General features: G+C 39.7%; 1 protein-coding gene across 1 annotated transcript in view; it reads right to left on the bottom strand.

Annotated features, from left to right (window-relative positions):
• SV2C (synaptic vesicle glycoprotein 2C) overlaps nucleotides 1–27,171 on the bottom strand; it is an 85,769-nt gene that overhangs the window by 20,674 nt on the left and 37,924 nt on the right. The window contains exons 4-5 of the mRNA XM_065656643.1: nucleotides 4,073–4,206; nucleotides 3,821–3,910 (exon numbers count right to left, since the gene is read on the bottom strand). Coding sequence (XP_065512715.1) covers nucleotides 3,821–3,910; nucleotides 4,073–4,206 — 224 coding nt within the window. The remainder of the gene's footprint in view (nucleotides 1–3,820; nucleotides 3,911–4,072; nucleotides 4,207–27,171) is intronic.

Genomic DNA, 27,171 nt, shown 5'->3' with positions numbered 1-27,171 from the left:
GGGTTTGCTATCAAGTGGTTTCTGACTTGCTATCACAACATTGTTGAAAGTCTATTGATTAAAGACACAGTAATGAAAATAGAAGTATGTGAAATGTCAAGAATTAATAGCTGAATAATATTTTTCTTTTGGTCTTATTTCCTGTAGTGCAAGACAGAGAACTCTCTTTGGCTTTTGAATGTTGACTTTAACTATCCTTTTTAATGAAGAGAGGAAAAGTTAGGTGAAATGATTTGGAACCATGCATGTTATTGCTGTTACATGCAATCATCCGCTTGATCTAAAGTGGAATGAGATAAACAGATATCAAGGAAAAATACTGAATTACTAGTGACAGAGAATGTGATGTTGTCTATAACATTAATTTTCACTTTCACTGTCCTGTGTAGTAGAACAAGAATGTGTTATATGGTCTTTTCAGCCACAGGATCTGACAAATATATACCATTGTATGTTTTTGGTTTCAGCTTCCACTCTGGTCCCAGGTTCATAGCGATATCACAAAATCAGTGTGTGCATCCACAGTTTATTTAAATTGAAGACAAATAGAAAGAGAATGCAAAGAAAATAAACAAAATGGGGGAAGATACTGACTTATAAGGAGGAAAGGAACAACAGACTGTGTTTTCAATGGTTGGCTGCACTTTCTGCAGGTAGCAATAGTTTGTGTTTCTTTTTAACAGAATTAGGACACCACCACCCACAGACCTATTGTATCATAGTGGATTACAGGACATCAGGGAATAGCAGTATTGATGGTAAAGCTCTAGTTTTGAGCCACTGCTTTTACAGATGTAGACTGTTTAAGATGCACCAGCAGCCTCATCCCGTGAACAAAAACAAAAAAAGCCCACTAAGTGGTTTCTGTAACAACCTTCATTTCCGAAATACTGTAGCTCGGTGTCTTGCTAAACCATGGCTATATCAATAGCCTATACCCTTGTCACGCTTCTTCTAGTAGCAATAATCCTGTCTGCATCATTCCATTTTCTTAAACTGCTTTTATGAAGCATTTTCTACCAAATACTGAGTTGAGTCCTCCAAGATTATTTAAGATCTCATACATAGAGGTATCCTCAAATGTCACACCTCCAGACACAAACAGGATGTCTTTTGAATCACACTATATAAGCCAGTACAACTCTTGTAGGCTGAGGGGCAACCCTTTCACTGCCCTGGCCACTGGACTTGTTTGGAGCTGTGTGTGTGACTGGGGACAAAAAGCACCTGGTCTTGATGTTTTTTAACATAAGAAAGTCCTACTGAATCAAGACAGTGGTCCATCTGAACCATGCAAATTCAGCTGTCAGTATATGAAGAATGAAAGAAAACACAATAAAGAATACTTATTTCAATGAAAATTTAACTTCTGTTTAAAAACAATAGCTAGAAATATGCAATGTTTTAAATTTTACGAAATCAAGACAAGCTGCACTGGAAAATGTATGCAGAAGAATTATTAATCAATACATAGCAATGAAGGAGTGGAAAGAATTTTTGTTTAAGGGATACAAAGATTTTTTTTTACTTAAACATTGAAATGAACCTATCTAATGAAAGTGTATTTTAAGGACCCAGCAAGGTAACGAAGCTTGAAAAAAACTATCAACTTGGATAGTCCCATTAATAGAAGATACTACTAATATCAATGTACTACCATCTCTGTTGTTGTCACTGATCTCAGGAGAGGTTTTCAAATGAATTAGGAGTCAACATCTCCACAGATTCCATGGTCAGTAACTAGAATACGTCCATTTTGGAGTTTCTGACTCTAAAGCCAACTGTTCATCAGTTGATGCCTTCTGTGTTCTAAAGGTTTGAAGATGAAATCCTCAATAAAGTGAATAACAAGAATAAACATGACTTGTGAAAAAAATTTCTAGGAAATGATGACATCAATATAATTAGGAAAAGATATAAAAGAAAAAAACACTAGAACCATAGCAGTAATAGAGATAAAGTTGCATCAGCTAGAAGAGCTAGAAAACATACTATCAAAGCTTTTCTTTTGTAACTAGTGGCATGAAGTAAAGGAAAATAGTGATGCATAAGTAAGAGAATGGAACTGGATGAAGCAATGGGGCTTAAGAGAACTGTGCAAACAAAATACAGAGACAAAATGTCACAATATCCAGGACTAATCTAGAATTTAAAAAAAAAAAAAAAAAAGAGTGACTAAAGAGTGACTAAAAAAAGAGTGACTAAAAGGATATCCCAAACAGATTATGTGTAAGCTCTTTGCTTTCCGTGTTTTATAAGATGAAGTGCTAATATTGTCCAATGAAGAGATGATGCATTTTCTAATAGTACTAATGCAAGGTAAAATTAGGGACTTCTATTAATATGTAACCTTTACATACAGTATAGTGTTTTTAATCCTTCAACTCCTCAATATCAGCAGCTCACTTTTCCCAATGTTCATTGCAGAAACTAGCAAAAATCCCAAGAGAGTGCTGTTTTTTCCTTATTCATGCCTTATTCATGACTGACCAATTAACAAAATTGCTATAAATAAACCTCTCAGTTTAACATGGTTCGGCATGACATTTTGATAACCATAAGAGAAAGACTTGTTAGATCACAAGAAACAAGAAGTACGTGTTTTGTTTTCTTCTCCGTGGCTGCTTAGGACATGATTGTGATTGTGTCAATCTGATGTGAGACTATAGATAATCCTTCATCTCACCTTTTGTCCCAGCACATTTCTGCCTTCTTCCTCATGCCTAAACTAGCACTGTATGGTGACAGGGTTTGTGCTATGTCTGACTGTTCAATCAGTCAATGAATAACAATGCTGGCAGAAGAAAAAACAAAAAGTGACCAGGGGCAGGCATACTCTGTCTGAAAGCAGCTCAGATCTGCAAGATCCAATTGTGAAATCACACACTAGCTGTATGGTGTCAGACAAATCCCTTTAATCGTAAATGAAATCAGAAAATAAATTATTAAGTTAGGTGGGATTAGAGGTAGGTCAACCATGTATCAATAAATGTGGATTCAACATAATAGATATGCTAACCAGCCTTCTTTCAGACTAAATATGGGTGGTTTTGAGGCTCTTCGTGGAAAAAAATAAATGGAGGCAACAGAAAGTACAGCCAAAGCAACAAACTGCAAGTCTCAATGGCATAAAGTTATATGGTCAGACGGTTCCTCCGTCGAGACTTCCTCCAAATGCAGAACCTTTAAGAGGATTTCTTAATTGAGTTATATGTACATTAAAGTAAGAAGAAAGCCTCTGGATGAGGAAAACATCCCACATGTGTCTCTGAGAGAGAGTAGAGTGCCAGCACTCCCACAGCACAGCACAAACTGGAAAGGCAGACTGGATATCAAAGCAAGAAAATGCCTTCAGCTGTTTGGTCTTATCGTATCCAGGATGAAAAACTTGTGTATGTTCTTCACAAATAAGGAAGATACCATAAAAAAGCTCCACATCTAAACTGCTAGTTTCTCCACCAAATAGGAACAACCTGTCAATTTTTCGAATATGGCCTGCAAGTCAACAAGATGCAGTTGGATATTTCTGAAAATTAAATATCTGAAATTACTGTTTCACAGAAGTGAAGATGATTTTTTTTTAATTACTATTTTAGCTAATAGAAATGAGAAAGAAATAATTTCAAAAGCTGATATCTTCACATCTGCTGTGTATATAGCAATTTCAGTAGGAATTAAGTTCTTACATTGAGATCTTTAGAATGTAAATGATTGATTTTGTCATGCAGAGTATTAATATTGATTGCTTAAGCACTCCAGACCTTGCCAGTCAGCAAGCTCTCTGTCGTGCTAAACTGTGAGCTTTAAACGTAATACTCACTGTGAAGACTTTCTCAGGCTGACCACGAGCTCGCATGTTTGTGTCATGAATTTGCTTGAGTATCATCCAGGCTTCATCATGTTTTCCAACCTAAACGTTTGATTGAAACATTTAAACGAAACATAACAGTCAGATTAAGATATGCACTGCAGTCATTGAAGAACCTTAATGCCTGTTAAGCAGACTTAATAATGTATTATAAACACAGAAATAATTTTGAGTGGAATCTAAAAACCATTTGGAAAGTTATACCTCCAGCAAGAACCGTGGGCTTTCTGGCATAAAGGTGAGGGCTACCACAGAAGAGACGCACGGCAGCGCGCAGACAATCACAAATACTCGCCAACTGTGGAACTGGTAGGCAGAGCCCATGCTGAAACTCCATCCTATGAAAGAAGGAATTCACAAAATGCAGAGAAATAAGGCACATTGTACATGGAAGTCTGCAGCTTCTTGGAGGTGCAAAACAATACCTGTATTTAAATAGACCTTGATTAATCTTTTCTATTTCCACAAATATTGATGATTTCACAAATAATCATAGAATCATAGAATCATTTTGATTTGAACAGACCCTGAAGATCATCGAGTCCAACCATTAGCCTAACACTGACACGAAACCATGTCCCTAAGAACCTCATCTACATGCTTGTAAACATCTCCAGGGATGGTGACTCAGCCACTTTGCTGTGCATCCTGTTCCAATGCCCAGCAATCTTTTCCACGAAAAAATTTTTCCTAATATCCAATCTAAACCTCCCCTGGTGCCATTTGAGGCCATATCCTCACATCCTATCACTTACTACTTCAGTGGAGAGACCAAGACCCTTCATTCTACAACCTCCTTTCAGTTAGTTATAGAGAACGATAAGGTCTCCGCTCAGCCTCCTTTTCTCCGGGCTAAACAGCCCCAGTTCCCTCAGACGCTCCTCATAAGACCTGTGCTCAATGTCTCTCTTGTAGTGAGGAGCCCAAAACTGAACACAATGTTTGAGGTGCAGCCTCACCTGTGCCACCAGTACAGGGGGAAGATCACTTCCCTAGTCCTTCTGGCCACACTATTCTTCATGCACACCAGGATGCTGTTGGCCTTTTTGGCCACCTGGGCACACTGCTCATAGAATCACAGAATATCCTGAGTTGGAAGAGACCCACAAGGATCACTGAGTCCAACTCCTGTCCCTGCATAAGACAAGGTCCAAAATTCACACCATGTGTCTGAGGGCATTGTTCAATCACTTCTTGAATACTGGCAGGCTTGGGGCCATGACTACCTCCCTGAGGAGCCTGTTCCAGTGCTCCACCACCCTCTGGGTGAAGAATCTTTTCCTAATGTCCAACCTAAACCTCCCCTGGCACACCTTCCTGCCATTTCCTCGGGTTCTATCATTGGTAGCTGGAAACATCAGTGCCTCCTCCGCTTCCTCCCCTTGTGAGGAAGCTGTAGCCGAGATGAGGTCTCCCTTAGTCTCCTCTCCTCCAGGCTGAACAAATGAAGTGACTTTAGCTGCTCCTCACATGGCTTGCCCCTAACCCCTTCATCAACTTCGTAGCCCTGTTCTGGACACTCTCCAGCAGCTTTATATCTTTTTTATCCTGTGGCGCCCAGAACTGTACACAGTGCTCCAGCTGAGGCTGCACCAGTGCAGAGCAGAGCGGGACAATCACTTCCCTTGCCCGGCTGGCAATGCTGTGCCTGATGCACAAACAGTTGGCCCTCTTTGCTGCCAGGGCATGCTGTTGACTCATGTTCAACTTTCAATCGACCAGAAAACCCAGATCCCTCTCTACAGAGCTGCTTTTCAGCCTCTCGCTCCCCAGGCTGTAGGTACCGTCAGGATTGACACATCCCAGGTGCAAAATCTGTCATTTTTCCTTGTTAAACTTCATGCAGCTGGTGATTACCCAGTTCTCTAAGTGCTGGCTCATGTTCAACTGGCTGTTGACCCACACCCACAGGTCCTTTTCTACTATGCAGCTTTCCAGCCACTCTTCCCCATGCCTGTAGTGCTGCATGAGATTGTTGTGACCCAAGTGCAGGATCCGGCACTTGGCCTTGTTGAAACTCATACAACTGGCCTCAGCCCATCGATCCAGCCAGTCCAGATCCCTCTGTATGGCCTTCCTATGCTCCAGCAGGTCAACACTTCCACCCAGCTTGGTGTCATCTACAAGCTTACTGAGGGTGCACTCAATCCCCTCATCCAGATCATTGATAAAGAGATTAAACAGAACTGGCCCCAATACTGAGCCCTGGGGAACACCACTTGTGACCAGCTGTCAACTGGATTTGACTCCATTCACCACAACTCTTTGGGCCCGGCCATCCAGCCAGTTTTTACCCAGTGAAGAGCACACCCATCCAAGCCATGAACTGCCAACTTCTCCAGGAGAATGCTATGGGAAACAGTGTCAAAGGCTTTACTGAAGTCTAGGTAAACAACATCTGCAACCTTTCCCTCATCCACTAAGTGGGTCACCTTGTCATAGAAGGAGATCAGGTTGGTCAAGGAGGACGTGCCTTTCATAAACCCTTGCTGACTGGGCCTAATCATCTGGTTGTCCTGTACGTCATGTGTGATGGCACTCAAGATGATGTGCTACATCACCTCACCTGGCACTGAGGTCGGACTGAATGGCCATATGCAGGGTGGGAGACTTCCTTACACAGAAATGAAGAAGCCTTTTTCAAGCCTCTTAGTAAAATCTGTATAAAGTAGTTACGTGAACCGAACAGGGACACCATCACCATACATAAGAATACATATACAGAGAAAGTTTTCTATGACTACTGGAAGAAGGGAGAATTAAAAATCTACACTCAGATGATATATTTGATAGATTTTTACAGCTTTCATTATTATTAACTTCTTCTACAAAGAATTAATTTCAATACTCTTGTTAATAAGTCTCCTAATGTCACACAGTGCAACACATAAAGCATTACAGAGCCTAACTCCTGTTTCCATCTTGCTCCAGAGCACTGCACCACTCCTTAAATTCTGCAAAAAGTAAACTGACATCCGCCCTCCCTGCCCTATAACTAAATGTACAGTATTTAAACTTCTATCTGAAATGAGCAACCTTAATACTGAAGCAGAGAGAGACTCTATGATCGTATGAAGAGATTAAGAAAAAAGAACAACAGGAAAACAACTCTCATCTGAAAAACTGATCTTGAGATACATTTGAGTGCTGACTAATAACATACTGTAGGAACTATTGTAAAAACATACAGAGAAGAACGCAAAAAGAAATACTGGAATACCTGTATGCTAAACTGCAGGGCTGGTACTTCAGCTTTTTAACATAGTATCTGATTTTTTGGTATATTATAACTGGACTACTGAAATGCTAGAATTGTAAGAAACCTAACAATTTCTCTTAAGAAATATATTATTTGGGTATCTACCTTGCCTTTTAGTCTGGCTTCAATATATGAGAATTTATCAAGAAAAGATTTCAAGGATAACTTATTAAAAAGTGAGTGTAAGATAAGAATAACAATAAATGACAGAAGCAGTTACTGGAAGAAAATGGAATCCTGGGTAATGAAAGAGCTGATGCCAGATTAATCTGATATATTACTTTGCTAACTGATTTTTCTAGGTAAAAGACATAGTAAATTAAATCTGTCTGGATGTCAGGAGCAACTAGTACAAGATGGTACAAAATGGCCTGTTAAATAGTTCTTCAAATGAGATATTTATCTGCCAAATACATAGTGTACTTTGGAACTTAAAGTTCTCATAGTATGGATCACAAATACGTTATTGGAAAAAAGATCCTTTCTCATATTAGAGTACTAACATGTTACCATATGAAAAATACAGTCAACTAATGATTTATTTTTGCCCTTTATCAACAGCTTGCTGAAATTTTTTGATCTGCAGATTTGGGAAATTTTTTTTCTGGTCTTTGACGAAATTTTGTATTTCTGAAATGTATCAGCTTGTACTACAGTATCATTTAGCCCTGTCATCTTTACTCCAGGAAGACAAAAGTAAAATCAGTGACAGTATTGGCATTGACCTTAGAATGACATGTTACTTTTTTTTAAAATGAGGCTCCAGATAAACATACCTTCCCCCTCCAAAGTGCCCTCCACCAAAAAAAAAGTCTGTCTAAAATGTAATGCTAAATTTTATTCCAAAGTAGAACTTGGGATGAAAAGCTAAGATAAAAGAAAAACAAAACAAACAAACAAAAACCTCAATAACAACAACAACAAAACAAACACACACCACAGTAAAAAAGGATGTTACAGTATATTAAAAATTTACTTTCTATCGATTTTTAGAAAATGTTATCTTTTATCCTTACAGAATTTCAGATCTTAAATAATATGAGCATACTTTGCATCTAAATTGGGAAGGAAAAGAAATGAAGAAGGAAAAGTTTATGGTGAGTTAATGAGGCAATTAGAAACCATTCCTGTGTTTGGGGTATTGTGTACACATTCTATTATAATCATTAGAATAATATTCTTTGTTATATATTTTAAACTATAGTACAAAACCACCTGATATAGGACTCACAAAATTATTTCCTTTCAGTTAAGCTGATATTTGGTCAGAGCAGTGGGCTGATCTGACTCTCTGGGCAGCCATGCAACTTCTAGTGCCATGGTAAAGGTGACAGAAGACAGGGGTTTTCATTTGTCAGAACAGCATAGTAAAGGTACTGGCTCTCGTCATCAGGATCTAGCCCAGAAATACATAGACCCACTAGTATATTTAGACAATCTGCCTTTCATCACTCTGGTTCAGGTTTTATAAGACTGAGCTGCACAAAGGGCAATTCTGCAGTAAATAAAATCAACCTGGCTTTATACTTGTTATAAAACGACAGCATCATCTTGTGCTCTGTAGCCTGTCCTGGAAAATGCTTATGATAATTTATTTTAACATGTCAGTTCTTAGTGTAAGTGAACCACACTACACAATCAAAAGCAATGGGTGCACCGTTCATCCTGCTGTCATCCTAACGACCTGCAAAACATCCTTTTTACTCCTCAAAATAGGTAAGGGGCTTGTCAAGTGAAATGTTTGGTACAGTTTTACTGCACTTATTCAGTCTTATTCTCTATGTATCGTATTAGCTGCTGCAATTTTCTTGTGATTTAACATATCTGCTGAATTCAAGATAATGTCAGGATTATAAGAAGCAAATGGTAGAAACAAAAGCCAACTGCAATACAGCTTTCTTGAGGCTGCTCACCTGTCTATTGCAGCACCAGCACTGGACCAGCAAAACAAATATATATTTTAAAGGCAGAGCAAGTTTAGATTTATTCCTATGGTTAATGCATCCCATTTCCCTAGGTCATGAGCTAATTTGGAAAATGCAGCCATTAGCGTAGCTCTGGATTTAGCTCACAAAGTGGCTTTCATTCCTACTGTACGTAAGTCTTGAAATTAAATGGGAGTGTGCTTTTGGCTGTAATTCAATTTTCTTCTCCTTTCCCTGATTTATGATACAATAGCAAAGTCAGAGAAGCTCTGCATGGTTGCATTCAGAGCACTGCACAGCGACCTAGAGGTAAACTTCACCCTTGCTTCCTGGTTACGCTGTATTCCAGAGTCATTAATTTTGAAAATGGTGGCAAGTCCGAATGTTTTATGAATTGCTAAAACACTTGGTCCAAATGCATCTTGGGAATACCTTGCTGTAAAGCAATGTAAAGTCTGCAATGACTGAATCTGAACCTGCTGCAGCAACCTTTGTGCTGAATAACACCCCCTCACCTTACTTAGTGCTGGAAAAGACCAAGTGAATCACAGAGACATGGATGCCAATTACTGATTACGGAAACACAGCGACATGCAGCAGAGCAAAAGCAAAATGTACCAAGATGCTAATCTATAACTAATCACCAATTTATATGTTGAAGTCAATGTCAACAAAATCTTCTCTCCTAACACAGTGTTTTATCTGCTCCATAGTATTAATAAATTAAAAGGATATTACATAAAGTGTTATTGCTCCAAAGGAAAGAAAATATCGTTATTCTTGTAGACTTTTGGAATAAATATAGAGGCAAACCCAACCATATTATACTGAATTTTATAAATGTACATTGCATGAGAAATAGCAGGTATCTTCAAGAACAGTGATCATCTTTTACAGTGGCTAGGGGAGTACAGACCAGACTAACGGGGATGATTTGCTTAACTTTCAAAAATGAGGATTGAAAGGGAACATGGTAGTTCTCTACAAATCCATAAGGGTTACACTAAAGTGTGATGTTATCAATGAAAAAAAAGTAGTATTATAATGGCAAGACTATCCCTACAATTAGGGGCAGAGGAGAAACATAGCCAAGAAATGCGTAAGAATTCATATACTGTATAGATTCTTCTGCAGAATCCTTTATATGATTTTATAACTTTATTTATTTCTGGTTTAAAACATAATATTTGGTCAGAATTCAGCTTTCTAATCTCACTTTTTAATGTTTTGTATTTGAAAAATTTCCAGAATTAACATGTGTGATTGCTGTAAACTGCCACGTGGTGGCACCGTTATCACACTTAAGACAAATAATATGTGTTTAAAATTTCTGCAGAAAGAGTTCTCCTACGACATGTTGTCATTATGTAGGGTATTTCCCAAATCTAAGCTAAATCAAAATTATAAAGAGGACTGGAAATATTTTGCAGCTGACGGCACTGAAATACATTATTATTGCATTCATATTTAGTCTGTCCTGGCTTTATCAAGTTTAGCTGTGAGTGACATGTAGGATTTGAGCACATTTATTTTAGTGATACTCACTAGAGTAATGGTAAAACATCATTGAAACAGAAAAAAAAAATCTTCAGGCAAATTTCATAGATGAGGAAACTCTGCTAGTAGTTTTTGTGACACTGAGTGAAATACATTGTTTCCAACAAATAGAGAAATAACTTTTTCAGAGTTAGTCTGTAATTATATTAACATGAAATTCTGGTGACACAAAGTAGAACTCTTGCTTTTCCTGTGATGAGATTATTAATATCACATGGGAAAGGCAGTGATATTTTTAGCCTATATAGGTAGTTAGATACCTTACAAACCAGCTGGCTCAGCAGGTCAGGTGCTGTTATTTTTTGCAGAAGTAATCTTGAAATAAAATAGCTGCAGTGTGGCAGGCTGTGAGGGAGGTTTCTTAACAAAAGCACCTGTAGAAGCCTCTCTAACTCTCATTTGCATCTAGCTGACTTTCTAGCTGATGCTATTAGTCCCTTGGAGCCATGAGGATCAAGAGTTCAATAAAAGAAGGTAATAGCGTTAAACAGATATATTTTACAAATACGTTAAACTCAGACTTTGTCTGCTGACACTTAAAACTGTGACTAAAAGGAACAAGGCATTTTTCTAAAGACACATTTCCTCTCCTGCAGAGAGAGGGGTTGTCAGCCCTTGAGACTCATCACTTGCCTATTCTGGCATTGATCTTCATCTGAAGACCCGAATTATCAGGTTCCTCATCACTTCAGTAACATTATAACTGCCATGCCCAAGGACAGCTGCAAGTAGGGATGACCTTGCATGGAAAATAATTTGCTTTCTAATAACATCAGACACAATTCCTTTATCCAGTGCATGGTACTGTTGTCTGGGTACGGTCTCTAGCCATAGTACATCTGAATGATGACAACAAAAATCCTCTTTTAAAATGTTTCTAATACTTGTTGTAGTACTGCCCAGCTTTACTTTTAATTGAGGAGGAAGTTTGTGCATACCCATACTTCAGACAATGATACCGTATGATACATGCCCAGAATTTGAGGTTTAGTTATTATATGTCAGACTTTCACTTAATTGTACATACACTCTGCACAGAATACAGAGCTGTTAGGTTTGTTTCCTTGCTATGGAAATGCTAATGTATCTGTGATAGGCCTGATAGAAAAGCCATTAAAAACAGTTTTAAATCAGAATACCTAACAATGCTGGGTGGAAAAAGACAGGAGAAGCTTGGAAGTCATTGCATGTGTGGATTGCAATGGTCTGTCTGAAGTCTGACTTTCATTTGGCCCTGAAATATGGCTGTATCAAGATGCTGTGACTCACAAAAGCCAACACAGACAAGAAGTTAATCTCTGAAATAGCAGAGGAGATGAACAGATGCAATCATATATGAGAATTAAAGCAGCAGTTCCTAATAAGAGAACAGCAGGTACCCAACAGCCTGGTCCTGTAATCTGTCTAATCTTGGCAGATGCTAAAGGTGGCCAAGGATGTTTAATTAGAAGTCTATTTATGATTAGGAAACACTGTATCTCACTTGCTTTCCTAGCTAGATAAAAACATAAATACACGTAGGAACTTGAAGTAGGTCATTGTCATAACTGAGCATAATGAGAATGACATGCCTGAATCTTGACTTCAGCAAAGGAAGCTATTCTTGCACTTCAGTTTTCTTTACTGGGTGTGATGGTTCCAACCATCCCTCCTCTCCTGGGCCACTTGACCACCTGGATACCAGGTAATTTAACTTTGTTTTCTAAGTACAGTGTGACCCTTGACAGCATCAAATCTTTTAATCAAATCACTGTTTAAATTATAACAAATCCCATTGACTTGCTTTAAATAGTTTTGCTAATCAGCTGTTGATTGAGCATTATTAAAAATCATATATTAAGCTTGTGATCTATCTTAATAAAACCTAAATTGCTCCTAAATTGAAACAGTGTTAGCATTCCATTCTGTGATGCTGGGAAGGATACTGGGCCAACTAAGTAAACCAGAGACATTAATATGGCAAAATCACTCATTAGTAGTTCACATTTTATGAAGTCTTACAGGGTAGATGGGAGGTTACGCAAAACCAGAGAGAAAACAAGCAGGGGCGAAAGAGTGGCAGAGGTTTCACAAGATAGGAGAGAAGTGAAGGGGGGAGGTGATGTGAGAAAGAGGAGAAGGAGAGGGAGAGGGAGAGGGAGAGGGAGAGAGAGAGAGAGAGGGAGAGGGAGGGGAGGGGAGGGGAGGGGAGGAGATTTTCAGTTGGAAGGTACCTACAATGATCATCTAATCCAACTGCCTGGTCACCCCAGGGCTAACCGAAAGTTAAAGTGTGTTATTAAAGGCACTGTCCAAATGCCTCTTAAACACTGACAGGCCTGGGGCATCAACCACTGCTTGTTGCAGTGCTTGGCCACTCTCTCAGTAAAGAAATGCTTCCTAATGTCCAGTCTAAACCTCCCCTGGTGCAGCTTTGAGCCATTCTCAGGTGTCCTGTCACTGGACCCTGGGGAGAAGAGATCAGCACCTCCGTCTTCACTTGCACTCCTCAGGGAGCTGTGGAGAGCCATGAGGTTGCCCCTCAGCCTCCTTCTCTCCAACATAAACAATATCAAAGTCCTTATCTGCTCCTCACAGGGCATGCCTTCCAGCCCTTCCATCAGTTTTGTTGCCCTCCTCTGGACACACTCAGGCACCTCCGCATCCTTCTTAAATTGTGAGGCCCAGAACAGCACACAGTGCTCAAGGTGAGTCTACATCAACACTGAATACAGCAGTATAATCACCTTTTTTGACTAGCTGGTTGTGCTGTGTTTGATGAAAGGTGCTAAGCTGATGTGGGATCATCACACAGAACTTTGTGACACTTTCCTGGATTGATCCCCTTATTTAAACTATGCATTGCTCCCATTGACACGATACTGCATTAAAAAAAAAGAGGAGGTGGAGGAGCGCGCTAAGAGCAAAGTGTTTGGCTTACAGGAAAGGAACAAAGGATGCCACTGATGAGAAGTGTAGACAACCCTGCAATCTTCTACTTCTGTTCATTTAACTTTGGCCACTTAGAATTTTCCATTAACAAAATAGGGAGAAATAATAGAAATGCACTTTATTAAGATGACATGTTGACATAAATGTTTCCACCTGGCCATCACCATGCAGGATCCAATTTTTCACCTTAGCAATTCTGAACACAAACCCAATGCAACTATCCTATAGGGCTATAAACCACATCTCAAAGTACTCCAACACAAAATTGCAACATCTTGACTTTCGTCACCATTACGAGTTTTGTCTCTGTCCTGAGTCATTTTGCCAGACTTCAGATGCTTGTTTCCAGGAATCAAACCTGAATAAATTCTACAAGGCTTTATTCCGAATGCAAATATCATTATACTCCTTGGAAAGTGAGTATATCCTCACTCATTACCGTTCCTGGATAATGAGCCTAGTTTCTGAAAATTTTCCAGGGCAAACCTGTGATTTCCTGCTTAGATCTTAAATCAGTGTTTCTACAACATTCTCCTCATGTGTCTTCAAAACAGCTTTCTTCCTCTCTACCCCATACTTTATAAATCCAAATCAGTACAAGAACTCTCTCAAAACTTAAGTTAATTGTGTATTTCTGAAGTTTAAAATGAGAAACAACATGTTGCAACTCAAGTTATTAAGTAAGTAAATAAACATATTCCAGACTAGAATGTATACTCATGATCCTTTTCTAGAAAAAGCAGGAATTAATGTAGATGTACACAGGTCAAATTTTGTCCAAGGTTCAGATGCAAAACTTGAAAAGAACTGTGATTTGTAATCAAAAGTTCAGATGCTTAATTTCCCTATAACTGACTGCTTTTGTCACATTTCTGTATCTCAATTTGATTTGGAAAATTTTCTCATTTTTGTTAAAGATCTGATCTTGATCTAAACACACTTGTAAGGAGAGATATTAAGACTCATATGACGTCCTCCTCAGTCTTCTGGAAACCAATGCTTGCTGTAAGTGCTTGGATACAAGATTCTTTTATACATACACTTGCAATCTTCCCAATGCCCTTGTAGTACTATAGAGTCAGAAAACCAGAAAACATCAAAGGTAACGCTGGTATGCAATAGGTCAGTGGTTTGTGACCTTCCTGACTTTATGGACTAATAGACATTTTTCAAATGGATATGTAGAGTCCTATATGGCTAACACCTACAGATGAAGGATTTCTTTGTCTTAATTATTTTTATGGGCATATAGCCTAGAAGCATTTTATTAAATTCCTGCCATTGAAAACCACAGCAGTAGTTGGCAGTACCTGGAAAGAAAACTAAATCAAAGAATAGTCTAAGAATTTTCGGAGCTTAACAACTAGATTAAAAAGTGAGCATAAAAAATAAAATATGTCTTTCCAATACAAGGAAGTTCTATGCAATAATAACACTGAGTTTACACTATAGTTCAAAGCAGAGTGTAGACTGAAGAACTGGAAAGATGATGTTCTAACTGCTTACATAGAAACAAACAAACAAACAAAAAACTACCCTGCAGAACAGGCCACTAAGGGTTAATATTTAGCTGATACCATCAAAAATCTCATTACAAGGACTGTGGCACATAATTGATCTGACTGTTTGGCTGACTGAGTCAGTCGCCCCAGAGATTACTGTAGTCGTGCAGCTCTGCAAAGTCCTCACTGGGGTCTGGTTCTGTGCAGCTGTTCAGTGAAGGCATGTCGTGATTCACAAAACAAAGAGGTAAAATCCGGTAGCCATGACTCTGAAAACATTATAACTTACAGGCTTGTCAGTCTAAGATGAAAAGGCCTTGTCATGCTTTCAAGAGATGATGGATCAAGTGGATGCAACTGACATCAAAAAAAGTGGGGGAGAGCACGTTAAAAGATGCTGTTGTCAGAGCTCAAAAATATCACAGTCAGTGACGATATTGAGACTCTACAATTAAATGTCACTAAAATGTGCTTCAGATTTTGTTTTTATGACCTTACTTTTCATTTCTTTTTAAGATTTCTACCTCTGGTCTCCTACATGTACTTAGTGGTTTCCACTACTTTATTTTACTACACCTAATTAAGAATTGGAAAATGGTTTGTGTATGAAGTTTGAAACATCTATTTGGATGGTGCAAAAGAGTACAATAAGAGCAAATCATCAACGGCAGACAAAATCTCCTTTTACAACTACAGAGTGTAGAATTGCCAAATGCCCTGTGCGGTAGTCGTTATGAAATCTGAAAGAAAACATTTGTCTGCAATAAAATCTGATTAGATTGTTGCCCTACCGATGTGCAAAACACAATGACCTCTACATATTTTTGTGTGGTGCCCATCATGGCCTACCCACAGCTGTGTGCTCACAAATTGAGAGTGAAATCGTAATGGGTTCAAACACGTACTAGGTCTACATGTGCAATCTCACCAAAAGCATAATTAAAACCTTGCAATTATTTTGCTGGGGGCTTGTAAAAAGTGTCATAAAACTAGGCATTATATTTGGCATGACAAGTTATGGTAGACTCTACTAAGAGCAGATGTTAAATGTGGAAGCTAATTGAAAATGTTAAGTGTTCCTGTCCTGGTCTGGTACTTCCAGCAATTTATGTGCATCTGGACTAAGGATATTTTAATGATGGGCTCACAGTGAAGAAGACAAGAGAAGCAATTAATCAAAAATGTCAATGGGGAAAAAGGCACGACAAAACACTGAGGTTTATGAAAAGAAAATAGGCCTTATTTATCTAGCCTAACTTTTACAAACAAAACAATCATCGAAATGCTGGAACATTTTCTGAAGAATACAGAGATGTGCCTTTTACCAGTGATGCACGTTTTAGCTTTCACATACTGCTGCAGTGCAACAACAGAACATCGTTCAATTCAAGAAACTCTTTCAGAATCTAACTTTATTATATTTTATTCATTTGAAAGTTGTTGCAAGAAAAATATTTTTAATGTTCATTTCAGTGCTGCGATTTAAGTCTGATTTTCTTTTTTGCTATTTAATTTACTTTAAAAAAAAACAAAACAAAAAAGGAGAAATATCTTAAGAGATAGACAGAATAACTAAACAGGCAGCATATGTCATCAGATAATTAGACCAAATATGTATTCTAAGAATTATCTTCTAACCCGCCAAGGGTCAGTTAAAGAAACCCAGTCAGTTGAATACATGTAGCCTCTCTGTTCATACTGTGAACCATGTGTCAGAAGTCTTGAATTCAAACTTTGGTCAGACACTTCCAACACAAGTATTATTTGCACTCACAAATCAATTACTAATGATCCTCAGTTACAATCTATCATAGGTATACAAGGGGGAAGATTTTCCACACAGAGAGACAGTCACAGTGTTTGAAATGTAATTATCAAAGGGAACAAAGAAAATACAACATATTAAATAAACAGAGCATTATATTACATTTTTTCCTTTTATAAAGCTTCATGGATTCCTTACAAAGTCTAGAATATCCAGATAACATGAAGGAATCAGATGTTTATATCAGATTGAAATACATAAGATTCCCATGGGAAAATAAAACAATCTGAAAGCCTTACCTTGATCTCTTTAGCTGTGATTCCACCCTTTTTTATTACGTGGCAATGCTACCTTCAGGAAACAACTAGGGTGAGGGCCAAAACTTTCAGTGCCCCAGAACAAATAGCCCCTGTACTAGAAATGAAACAAGATAATACAGACTCAACAGCCAGAGAGGAGCAGGGAGTGGCAGAAAGCATCATCTCCTCACCTTGGCCAGCATCAAAGCTAAGGAGACCAGGAACTGAAACCTAAGCCCAGAGCTACCAAATCTTGCTCTTTCTCTTTGCCTGTTTCATACTGTTTGCTACCTGCATCTTTAGAAAGTGTAAAAATACAACCATGTTGGGAATATTAAGTGCACAAACGCTATAGGGGAGGTAGGTCAGTTTTTTCCATGTATTTGTGCAGGTCCCTCCATTATAAATACAAGCAGAAAGAATATAGTTAGATGCTATATTCAGATACTCAGATACTCATGGGTAATTGAACATATCTTGATGGAAGTACTTTCACTGAAGTATGCATAATTCTCAAAAATAACATTTAATATTTTTCTTTGAGGAAAAGTATAAATAAACTTCCTGAAAAAGAAATCCAAAGCCATTCTGCAGTTGATTATGTTAATTTTATGTTAAAGGCAACTGGACTGCAAATTAAAAAAATTATATTCCAGTTGTATATCCAAGCCATACAGAAAATATATAATTGATTTTATATATATATATATCTATAATTGAAGTGAAAAGAAACTGTTAGTAAAAGGACAACCACTAATTCCTCCAGAACAGACGATTTTATAAGCCAGACAAAGAATAAAAAACTATGGTCAACAAATTTGTAATCCCACACTATGTTCCAGAGAAAATTAATATATTTATGTATCTAAATAATCACAGTGTAAGACCAGCAACCTCCTCTTTTGCCCATCTGTAGAAATGACCTGAGTTTTTCATCTGTTATAGACTAGTCAAAAACCAAAAAACTTTTTTGTCCTTTTAACATTAAAAAATTGAACAAAGAAAAAATCTCATCAGATTAGCATCTTGTTTGTTTCTGGAAGTGAAAAGCAAGGGTTTTGCCTGCCACTGCAGACATTTCTGATGGCCACTGGCCAGACTTCTAAGGCAGCTTCATTAACTTGGATGGAATTTTTCTTAATTTATACTCAAGGTCTATTCATTGTGTGAAACTGAGTTTTCATTAAAACTAAGGGTAAGAAGTTGCCATTGTTGTACTGCAATAAGAATGAATGACTATTACTACGGTTTCTGTGGAAAATGATATTTATGGCAGTAGACAGTGATGTTACAGCAACAGAATCACAGAATCACAGAATCACAGAATGTTAGGGATTGGAAGGGACCTCGAAAGATCATCTAGTCCAATCCCCCTGCCAGAGCAGGAACCCCTAGGTGAGGTTACACAGGAAGGCGTCCAGGCGGGTTTTGAATGTCTCCAGAGAAGGAGAATCCACAACCCCCCTGGGCAGCCTGTTCCAGTGTTCTGTCACCCTCACTGAGAAGAAGTTTCTTCTCACATTTAAGTGGAACCTCTTGTGTTCCAGCTTGAACCCATTACCCCTTGTCTTACTGTTGGTTGTCACCGAGAAGAGCCTGGCTCCATCCTCGTGACACTCACCCTTTATATATTTATAAACATTGATGAGGTCACCCCTCAGTCTCCTCTTCTCCAAGCTAAAGAGACCCAGCTCCCTCAGCCTTTCCTCATAAGGGAGATGCTCCACTCCCTTCATCATCTTTGTGGCCCTGCGCTGGACTCTCTCCAGCAGTTCCCTGTCCTTCTTGAACTGAGGGGCCCAGAACTGGACACAATATTCCAGATGAGGTCTCACCAGGGCGGAGTAGAGGGGAAGGAGAACCTCTCTGGACCTACTAACCACCCCCCTTCTAATACACCCCAGGATGCCATTGGCCTTCTTGGCCACAAGGGCACAGTGCTGGCTCATGGTCATCCTGCTGTCCACCAGGACCCCCAGGTCCCTTTCCCCTACACTGCTCTCTAATAGGTCATTCCCCAGCCTGTACTGGAACCTGGGGTTGTTCCTGCCCAGATGCAAGACTCTACATTTCCCCTTGTTATATTTCATTAAATTTTTCCCCGCCCAACTCTCCAGCCTGTCCAGATCTCGCTGGATGGCAGCACAGCCTTCTGGCGTGTCAGCCACTCCTCCCAGCTTGGTGTCATCAGCAAACTTGCTGATAGTACACTCAATTCCCTCATCCAAGTCATTGATGAATATATTGAACAGTATTGGTCCCAGAACTGACCCTTGAGGCACTCCACTAGATACAGGCCTCCAACCAGACTCCGCCCCATTGATCACAACTCTCTGGCTTCTCTCCTTCAGCCAGTTTGCAGTCCACCTCACTACCCGATCATGCAGTCCACACTTCCTCAGTTTTGCCGTGAGGATGCTGTGGGAGACGGTGTCAAATGCTTTGCTGAAGTCAAGGTAGACCACATCCACTGCTCTGCCATCGTCAATCCACCTTGTTACGTCTTCATAAAAGGCTATGAGGTTGGTCAAACACGACTTCCCCTTGGTGAAGCCATGTTGACTGTCCCTGATGACCCTCTTATCCTTGATATGTCTTAAGATGGCACCAAGGATAAGGTGTTCCATCACTTTCCCAGGGATGGAGGTGAGGCTGACCGGTCTATAGTTGCCCGGGTCCTCTTTCTTGCCCTTTTTGAAGACTGGAGTGACATTTGCTTTCCTCCAGTCCTCAGGCACCTCTCCCGTTTCCCAAGACTTGGCAAAGATGATGGAGAGCGGTCCAGCAATGACTTCAGCCAGCTCCCTCAGCACCCGTGGGTGCATCCCATCTGGACCCATGGATTTATGGATGTCCAGATTGCTTAATTGCTCCCTAACCCAGTCCTCATCAACTGAGGCAGACTCCTCCATTGCCCTGCCTTCCTCTGGGGCCTCAGGGGTACGGGGCTCCTCAGGACAGCCTCCGGCAGAGTAGACAGAGACAAAGAAGGCATTCAGTAATTCTGCCTTCTCTGTATCTTCTGTCACCAGGGCACCCACCCCGTTCATCAGTGGGCCTACATTGCCTCTGGTGTTAGTTTTATCTGCCATGTATTTGAAGAACCTCTTCCTGTTGTCCTTGACCCCTCTCGCCAGGTTTAACTCTAAGGAGGCCTTCGCTTTCCTAGTTGCCTCCCTACATCCTCTGACAACAGCCTTATATTCTTCCCAAGTGGCCAGCCCCTCCTTCCATGATTTGTAAACCCTCCTCTTCCACTTGAGTTTACCCAGCAGTTCCCTGTTTAACCACGCAGGTCTCCTGGCTCCCTTCCTTGACTTCCTGCGCGTCGGGATGCACTGATCTTGAGCTTGGTAGAAGCAGTCCCTGAAAGTTAACCAACTATCTTGGGCGCCTTTACCTTCAAGCAGCCTTGCCCACGGGATTCCCTCCAGCAACTGTTTGAAAAGGCCAAAGTCGGCCCTGCTGAAGTCCAGGGTTGCAATTCTGCTCGGTATTCTGCTCCCACCACAGGAGATTCTGAACTCCACCATCTCATGGTCACTGCAACCAAGGCAGCCCCCCACCTTTACTGCTTCAACCAGACCCTCCTTGTTAGCGAGGACGAGATCCAGCAGCGCACCTCTTCTAGTCGGCTCCTCCACCATTTGCATGAGAAAGTTATCGTCAATGCACTGGAGGAACCTCCTAGACTGAGGCTGGCTGGCTGAGTAGTCCTTCCAGCAAACATCAGGGTAGTTAAAATCCCCCATAACAACCAGAGCCTGTGACTGTGAGGCCACGCTCAGCTGCCTGTAGAAGGCCTCATCAACTTCCTCACCCTGATCTGGTGGCCTGTAATAGACTCCCACAACAGTGTCACCCCTGCCAGCCTGCCCCTTAATTCTCACCCACAGACTCTCAACTCGCTCCTCAACCGCACCTGGACAGTACTCTATACATTGTAGTTGCTCTCTCACGTAAAGAGCAACTCCACCACCTCGCCTGGCTGGCCTGTCTTTCCTGAAAAGGGCATAGCCATCCATGACCACATTCCAGTCATGTGAGCTGTCCCACCATGTCTCTGTTAATGCCACCAGATCATAATCTCCTGACCGAACGCAGGTTTCTAACTCCTCCTGCTTATTCCCCATGCTGCGCGCATTGCTGTACAGGCACTTCAGGGAGCGAGCTGAGTACACCGATTTCACCCTAGGGGCCTGGGGGGCCTCCCGGTCTTTATGGATTCCAGCATGCTGCCCCACTGATGCAAGCCCAGCTACAACCCCATCCCCCTTCAAATCTAGTTTAAAGCCCTGCAAATGAGCCCTGCTAATTCCTGTCCCAGCATCTTTTTACCCCTGTGGGATAAACCTTTCCCACATATCACTGACCGGACTGGTGTCTTATAAAACCAGCCATTATCAAAGAACCCAAAGCCCTGCCTGTAGCACCAGTCCCGAAGCCAATCATTTACGGACTCAATTTTTCTATTCCGTCCCACATCATCATCCGAAAATGGAAGGAGGGAAGAGAAGATAACTTGAGCCCCAGATTCTTTCACCATTTGTCCCAAGGCCTTGAAGTCTCTCTTCATTCCCCTCAGACTACGGGATGCCGCTTCCTCCCCATCTGTTTGAAAGATCAGTAGGGGGTAATAGTCCGTTGGGCGCACCAGTTTGGGGAGGGCCCTGGCGATGTCCCTGATCCGAGCTCCAGGTAGGCTACAAACTTCCCGATGCTGAGGGTCAGCTCTGCATATCAGGCCCTCTGTCCCTCTCAGAAGGGAATTGCCTACCACAATTACCCTTCTTTCTTTTTTATCGGAGGCAGTCTTGAGGCGTGGAGTCGATCGCCTCTTCCTATGTCTCTTCACCTGTCTGTGAGTTCCTCTGTCAGCATCCTTTAGTCATTGACCTACTTCAATCAAATTTGACAGGCAGAAATAGTCTCAAAGATAATTACATTCCCCAAATTGTTATGAAATGCACTACCCAGGCAGAGGGAAGAGACCCCATCAGAGGATGAAGGAAAAGGTAGGAGAAGCCAGCAGTCTCCCAGGGATGCTGCAGCCAGCCTGGGGGCTGGGACTGCACCATGGCCAGGCCATCCATCAACTCTGGCATTGATCCAACCCACGTCAAAATATGCTGCCTCCTCTCTGGCAGCATCCAGACCAGAGAAGGGCTGTAATACAGCAGGGACCATGGTGAGGTTGTGGGAAAAATAGTTCTTCTTGTTGCATGGTACTGGGGACAAGAAAGGGCAGCTCTGGAGCCTATTGCAAAAAGGATCTGGAAAAAGCAAGGAGAAACTTAAAGTACTGACATAGTAACTTGTAAAGGATATGGGAAAGACTGGAGAGAAAGCGGTTAGCCAGGATCACAGGGACATTGACAGAAACTCCCAAGAAACTGGGTCTTATTTCTTCTCCGCTCACAAAACAACTTCTTATTTTTTCACTGAACCTCTCAATACAACAATTTCTCTTTCACAGTCACCCTAAAGAACACAGAAGAAGGTTATATTTGAAGCTCACTAATGAGCGTCTTTAGTGCTCATTAAATAGATGTGCTAAAAGCTACTTAAGCTTCTAATATTTGTGAATATAATTTAAATGACCATATCAAACCCTGCATTGGGATACAGAAAATAGCAAACTGATAAACAAAGTGATTTGTTTTGCTTTCTTAGCTGGATTTGCATAAGCAGCTCTTCTAAATTCTGCTGTGTTCTGTCATTCCTGTTGTTCCTAAAGATGAAGACTTTTAAAAAGTATACACATTCTAATATAATCTAATTTCATAGGATTATTTCAAATGAAGAACAATTCATGAGCAGGAGTTGATAACTCAAGTTAACATTAAAACTGCCTTGTACCCACTTTAATTAACTCAGAATTTTAAAGTATGTATATAGCTTCAGCCTGCAGGATACCAGACTAATAAAAGTGCCATAAGTGTGGAGGGAAGCACAGGACACTGAGGATCATTTTGCCTCTTAGTGGAATGCAGAACAGATCAACAGATGTTGCATTATGTATTAGATGCCTTTACATCTGATCTATTCCATTTGTTCAGCACAACACAGTCTTATAGCAAATGCAGATGCAACATTAACACAGCTCCAACTTCCTTTAAATCTCAAACAGTAATTTTCAGTGGTTAAAGTATCCATAGATTCATGGATTCTGAAGACAGAAGATGTATCAGAAAGGCAATTGTATGGAGAAGGCAAAACTGCAGAGCTGCTCGTGGTTTTAAAATTTGGATAAAATGTTTCCTCCAAGTTCAAAACAAAAATAAAACCAAAACCAAAGCAAAGCAAAACAAGTAATCAAACAAAAAGAAATAAAGAATATATTAATTTAAAATTCTGCAGATTTATTAGTGCATTCACAGATTATTTAAAACTGAGAAAAGACATGTATCTCTTCCCCAGGCCATCTTCTTTGGCATCTCTGATCTGGACTACTAACAGAATTCAGAGATCTTCTGCAAAGAACAGAAGCCACTGTGTAATAGAAAATGGAGTCTGAGACTCAGCTTTTTCCAAAACATCTGCTGCCATGGCTTGGACTTGTTTTTAACCACCAAGAAAAGGCAGTGTGGTAGGAAAAAGTTTGAGAAAAATAATGTTTTTTAAATTGAGAATCCAGAATTTTCAGGATTAGAGAAGGACAGATTTTTTCTTTCATCTTCCTACCAATGCAGGGTTATTTATTATTATTTTGTCTTTGCTTTGGAGCTACCAGCTAGAATAGTTTGATAGAGAGGCATTTTACTATATGTGATGGGAATATCCAATGCTGTTCTTTACCCTCTCTCCTTCCTCCTCCTGCCTCCGATTTCAGAAGTTCTCTCCTAATTTTATTTTCTTAATATGCTCTTTTCTGGCATATCCCAGCACTCTCTGGAGCAACACTACCTGTTTGATAGTTGTCTAAGAACAAGGGTGAATAGGACCTTGAGGGGGCATCTGGTGCATCCACTTGCTCCAGATCAGAGTTAATGATGGCCCTTACAATATTCTCAAAACTTGTTCATGTAATCTTTTCTTAAAGACTTACAGTCACTGAGATTTCACTACTTCCATAGCAATTTTATTCAGATGCTTAACTAACACACCATTAGAAAGTCTTTTAAATTATCTATACTACCTCCTCTTCACACAAATTTCAGCTCATTATATTCATCTTATCATCAACAAGCAGATTATTCCTTTTCCTTCTGCAGCTAACCATGCTTTTCTCTTATTTGCCTTCTGCAAGATCAGAGAAGGTGTGACTGATGCACGTCTTGCATGTCTAAATCAGTGATGGCATCCTATTTCAGCATGTTCCAACTTTAAATAAGGAAACCAAAGAGCCATCATGTAACGGTTTTTCCTATTTTCAACAAACATCAATCAGGTGTTGGCATACAAGGGACTGCAGTAAATCATCTCTGTAGATACCACTACTGGGTATAGTTTCTTTCACTGGTTGTTTTGGGTATAGTCACTGCAGTGATGCAGCAATATGCAATCAGTCAAGCCTGGCTCTTTTTATTATAAACCGTGTAAGCGCATTCTGGTCTTTTGATTGGATGGGTGCACTGTGTCAGAGATAGTAAAATTCCCCTCTCGGGACTACAGCAAAGGAAGGGTGGAAGAAGGATTTTGGTGATCCTTTCTCTAGGTTGAAACCATGATTTATAATACATTTGTAAGCTGCTGGGAACCTTCCTGATAAGGAAATGCTGGGAGCAGCTGATGCAATAACCATGAGTGAAACCAAGCTATTCCTCTGATGTTCAGGCCCTCCTCTAACACACAGCTTGCAGAAGCACTAGAAGAAATATTTGAAAAGCAGCAATACCTGTAAATGCAACAGCCACTTATTTACAGCATCACCATGAACACTGACACTTTGAAGCTTATAGATTTGAGCAGACAAATTGTGTGTAAAGATGCTTTAAAGATATTAATCTGCAGTTTCAACATAGTAATTAATAGTGGGTTTTTTTCCACAGACAAATAATAATGAGGTTAAAACTCTAAATTTGCAAAGTAGTCAAGAATTTTCAGTACTCATTTATGTACAATCCCGACCTAAACCTTGAGATATTCAAGTTCATGGGTTACTTTTGAAAAAAAAATGCAGCTTATAAAAGCTATGAGCAAAAAAATCTGTCTTCTAGTCCTTCATCTTAGTAACAAAGACAGTCATTAATCTTTTAATTTCTACAAAAAAGAAAAAAGCTGACAAACAGAAAAAGCCTCTCTTTTCCCTTATATTGTCTAAAACATATAACATGTAACATTCATATATTGGAGAACAACTGTTTCACAGAATTAATCTTGGAATAATTATGACCACAGAAGAGTGCAACCTTTTGACTCCACTTGGTTGATGCAATAAACTCTTGTCTCCTTGTAGTGGGAGGAGAACTGCAGATTAGACAGAGATCTCTGTACATTCATTCTTGCAGCTCCTACCACTCAAAAGGAGCCAGTTCTGCTCATCAAAAGTTGTGGAAGACAGTTGGCTCCTAAGATCCTTCTGCTTGTATTGCTAATAAAGTAGCCACCATGTCCTGTAACCCCACTGATAATGCATAACATTGGCACAGGATTTTTTATGTCAGTACTGCTGCTGCCATATGCCAATGAGAAACTTTTTAGCCCAACAACAACAAAACTAGAATTAGAGAGTTACAAGGTTTTTTTACTTCATTGCCACTGAACAAGTTTTAGTACATCGCATTCTTTGTTTAGTCTGCTGCAGGCTGAGATTAACTCCTCCATTAACACTGCCTGGTGCTGTACATGCTTTGAGTTGCACAATGAGCCAATAGCTCTACATCTCCTCATTTTCATAGCAGCTGCATCCAGCTCTGCTTACCTTCTTGCTTATTTTATTACAGTATAGTTCACAATGGTTTCATAAAGAAGGGGAATTTATTGTAGTTTTGAAGATGAGTTTGCCTTTTTTATCTCCAACAGACTGACACAAGAACAAAGCCAATATGACTACAGAAAGTATTACCAAAACTGCTCTTGAGCCACATACCGAAAAGTTGATAAACAGACCTGTTTGATTGCCAATAAATTTCTTCAGGGAAATTGATCTGCTTTGCCTCAACAATCTTATACTGTAAACTGAGAAATGTTTTTCAGGCCACTTTGCAAGCCACTTACTCAAAATAAAAACAGATTTGTCCACTCTACTCACAATTACACTTATTTAGAAATAGAAGCCATATATGGCCCCCTGTGCCTAGGAAGAGACTTATGGGAAGTAGAATTAAGAATGGGCAAGAGGTGTCTGGTAATAAATTTAGTGATCATAGTGTGGTCCTAAATTATTGAGGAAATGCTGTGGTGTAATTTGCCCTTGTAAACCTCCAGTGATGGAGATTCTGTAATTACATTTGAGAGTGTATGTTAGTACTTTATCTATATTTTGAACTTCTTTCCTGTCTCAACTAAATCCCAGTTTCTGCCATTTAAACTCATTTAAGGATATTGGCAGAGGAAGAGTAAAAGGTGAAGATCTTCAGAGAGAAGTAGGAGCAAATATATTTTTGAAACCAGGAAAAGAATACAAAATTTACAGTCAGAGACATAATTAAACATTTTAAAAACAGAAGTTGCCATTAATCTTTTAAATACAGTGTTTTGTAAGTCAGGTTTGAGTCCATTCTTTGAATACTTCTATATACACGTTTTTAAGTTCAGCGTCACTGTAAATAAGTTATTATCTTTAAAAAATATTCTGAAAAAAAAGAAGGGCTTTCTTTAGTAAATCCTAATGACTGGGACAGAAATATCACTTGTAACTTGTCCTATTTCAATCACAGGACAAAATACCAGTTGTTTGCAGATGCAACAGGAAAATCTGCTTAAACAGCAAGCAACTTTACACTTTCCTACTTATACCTAGACAGACATATTATAGGTCGGCAAGAAATCTTCTATTCTGAAATTGAATGCTTTTTCCTTACATTTCGTATTCCATTTCTTTCTCCTTCAAGTTTGTATTCTCTTGATGGTGCTAAACACCCCTTTCATGAACACAGGTAGATAGTCCTCAGTTAAGTGGAA

This window comes from Caloenas nicobarica, chromosome Z (genome assembly GCF_036013445.1).
Source record: "Caloenas nicobarica isolate bCalNic1 chromosome Z, bCalNic1.hap1, whole genome shotgun sequence".
Classification (NCBI taxonomy): domain Eukaryota; kingdom Metazoa; phylum Chordata; class Aves; order Columbiformes; family Columbidae; genus Caloenas; species Caloenas nicobarica.
This window is presented reverse-complemented; position numbering and strand designations above follow the sequence as displayed.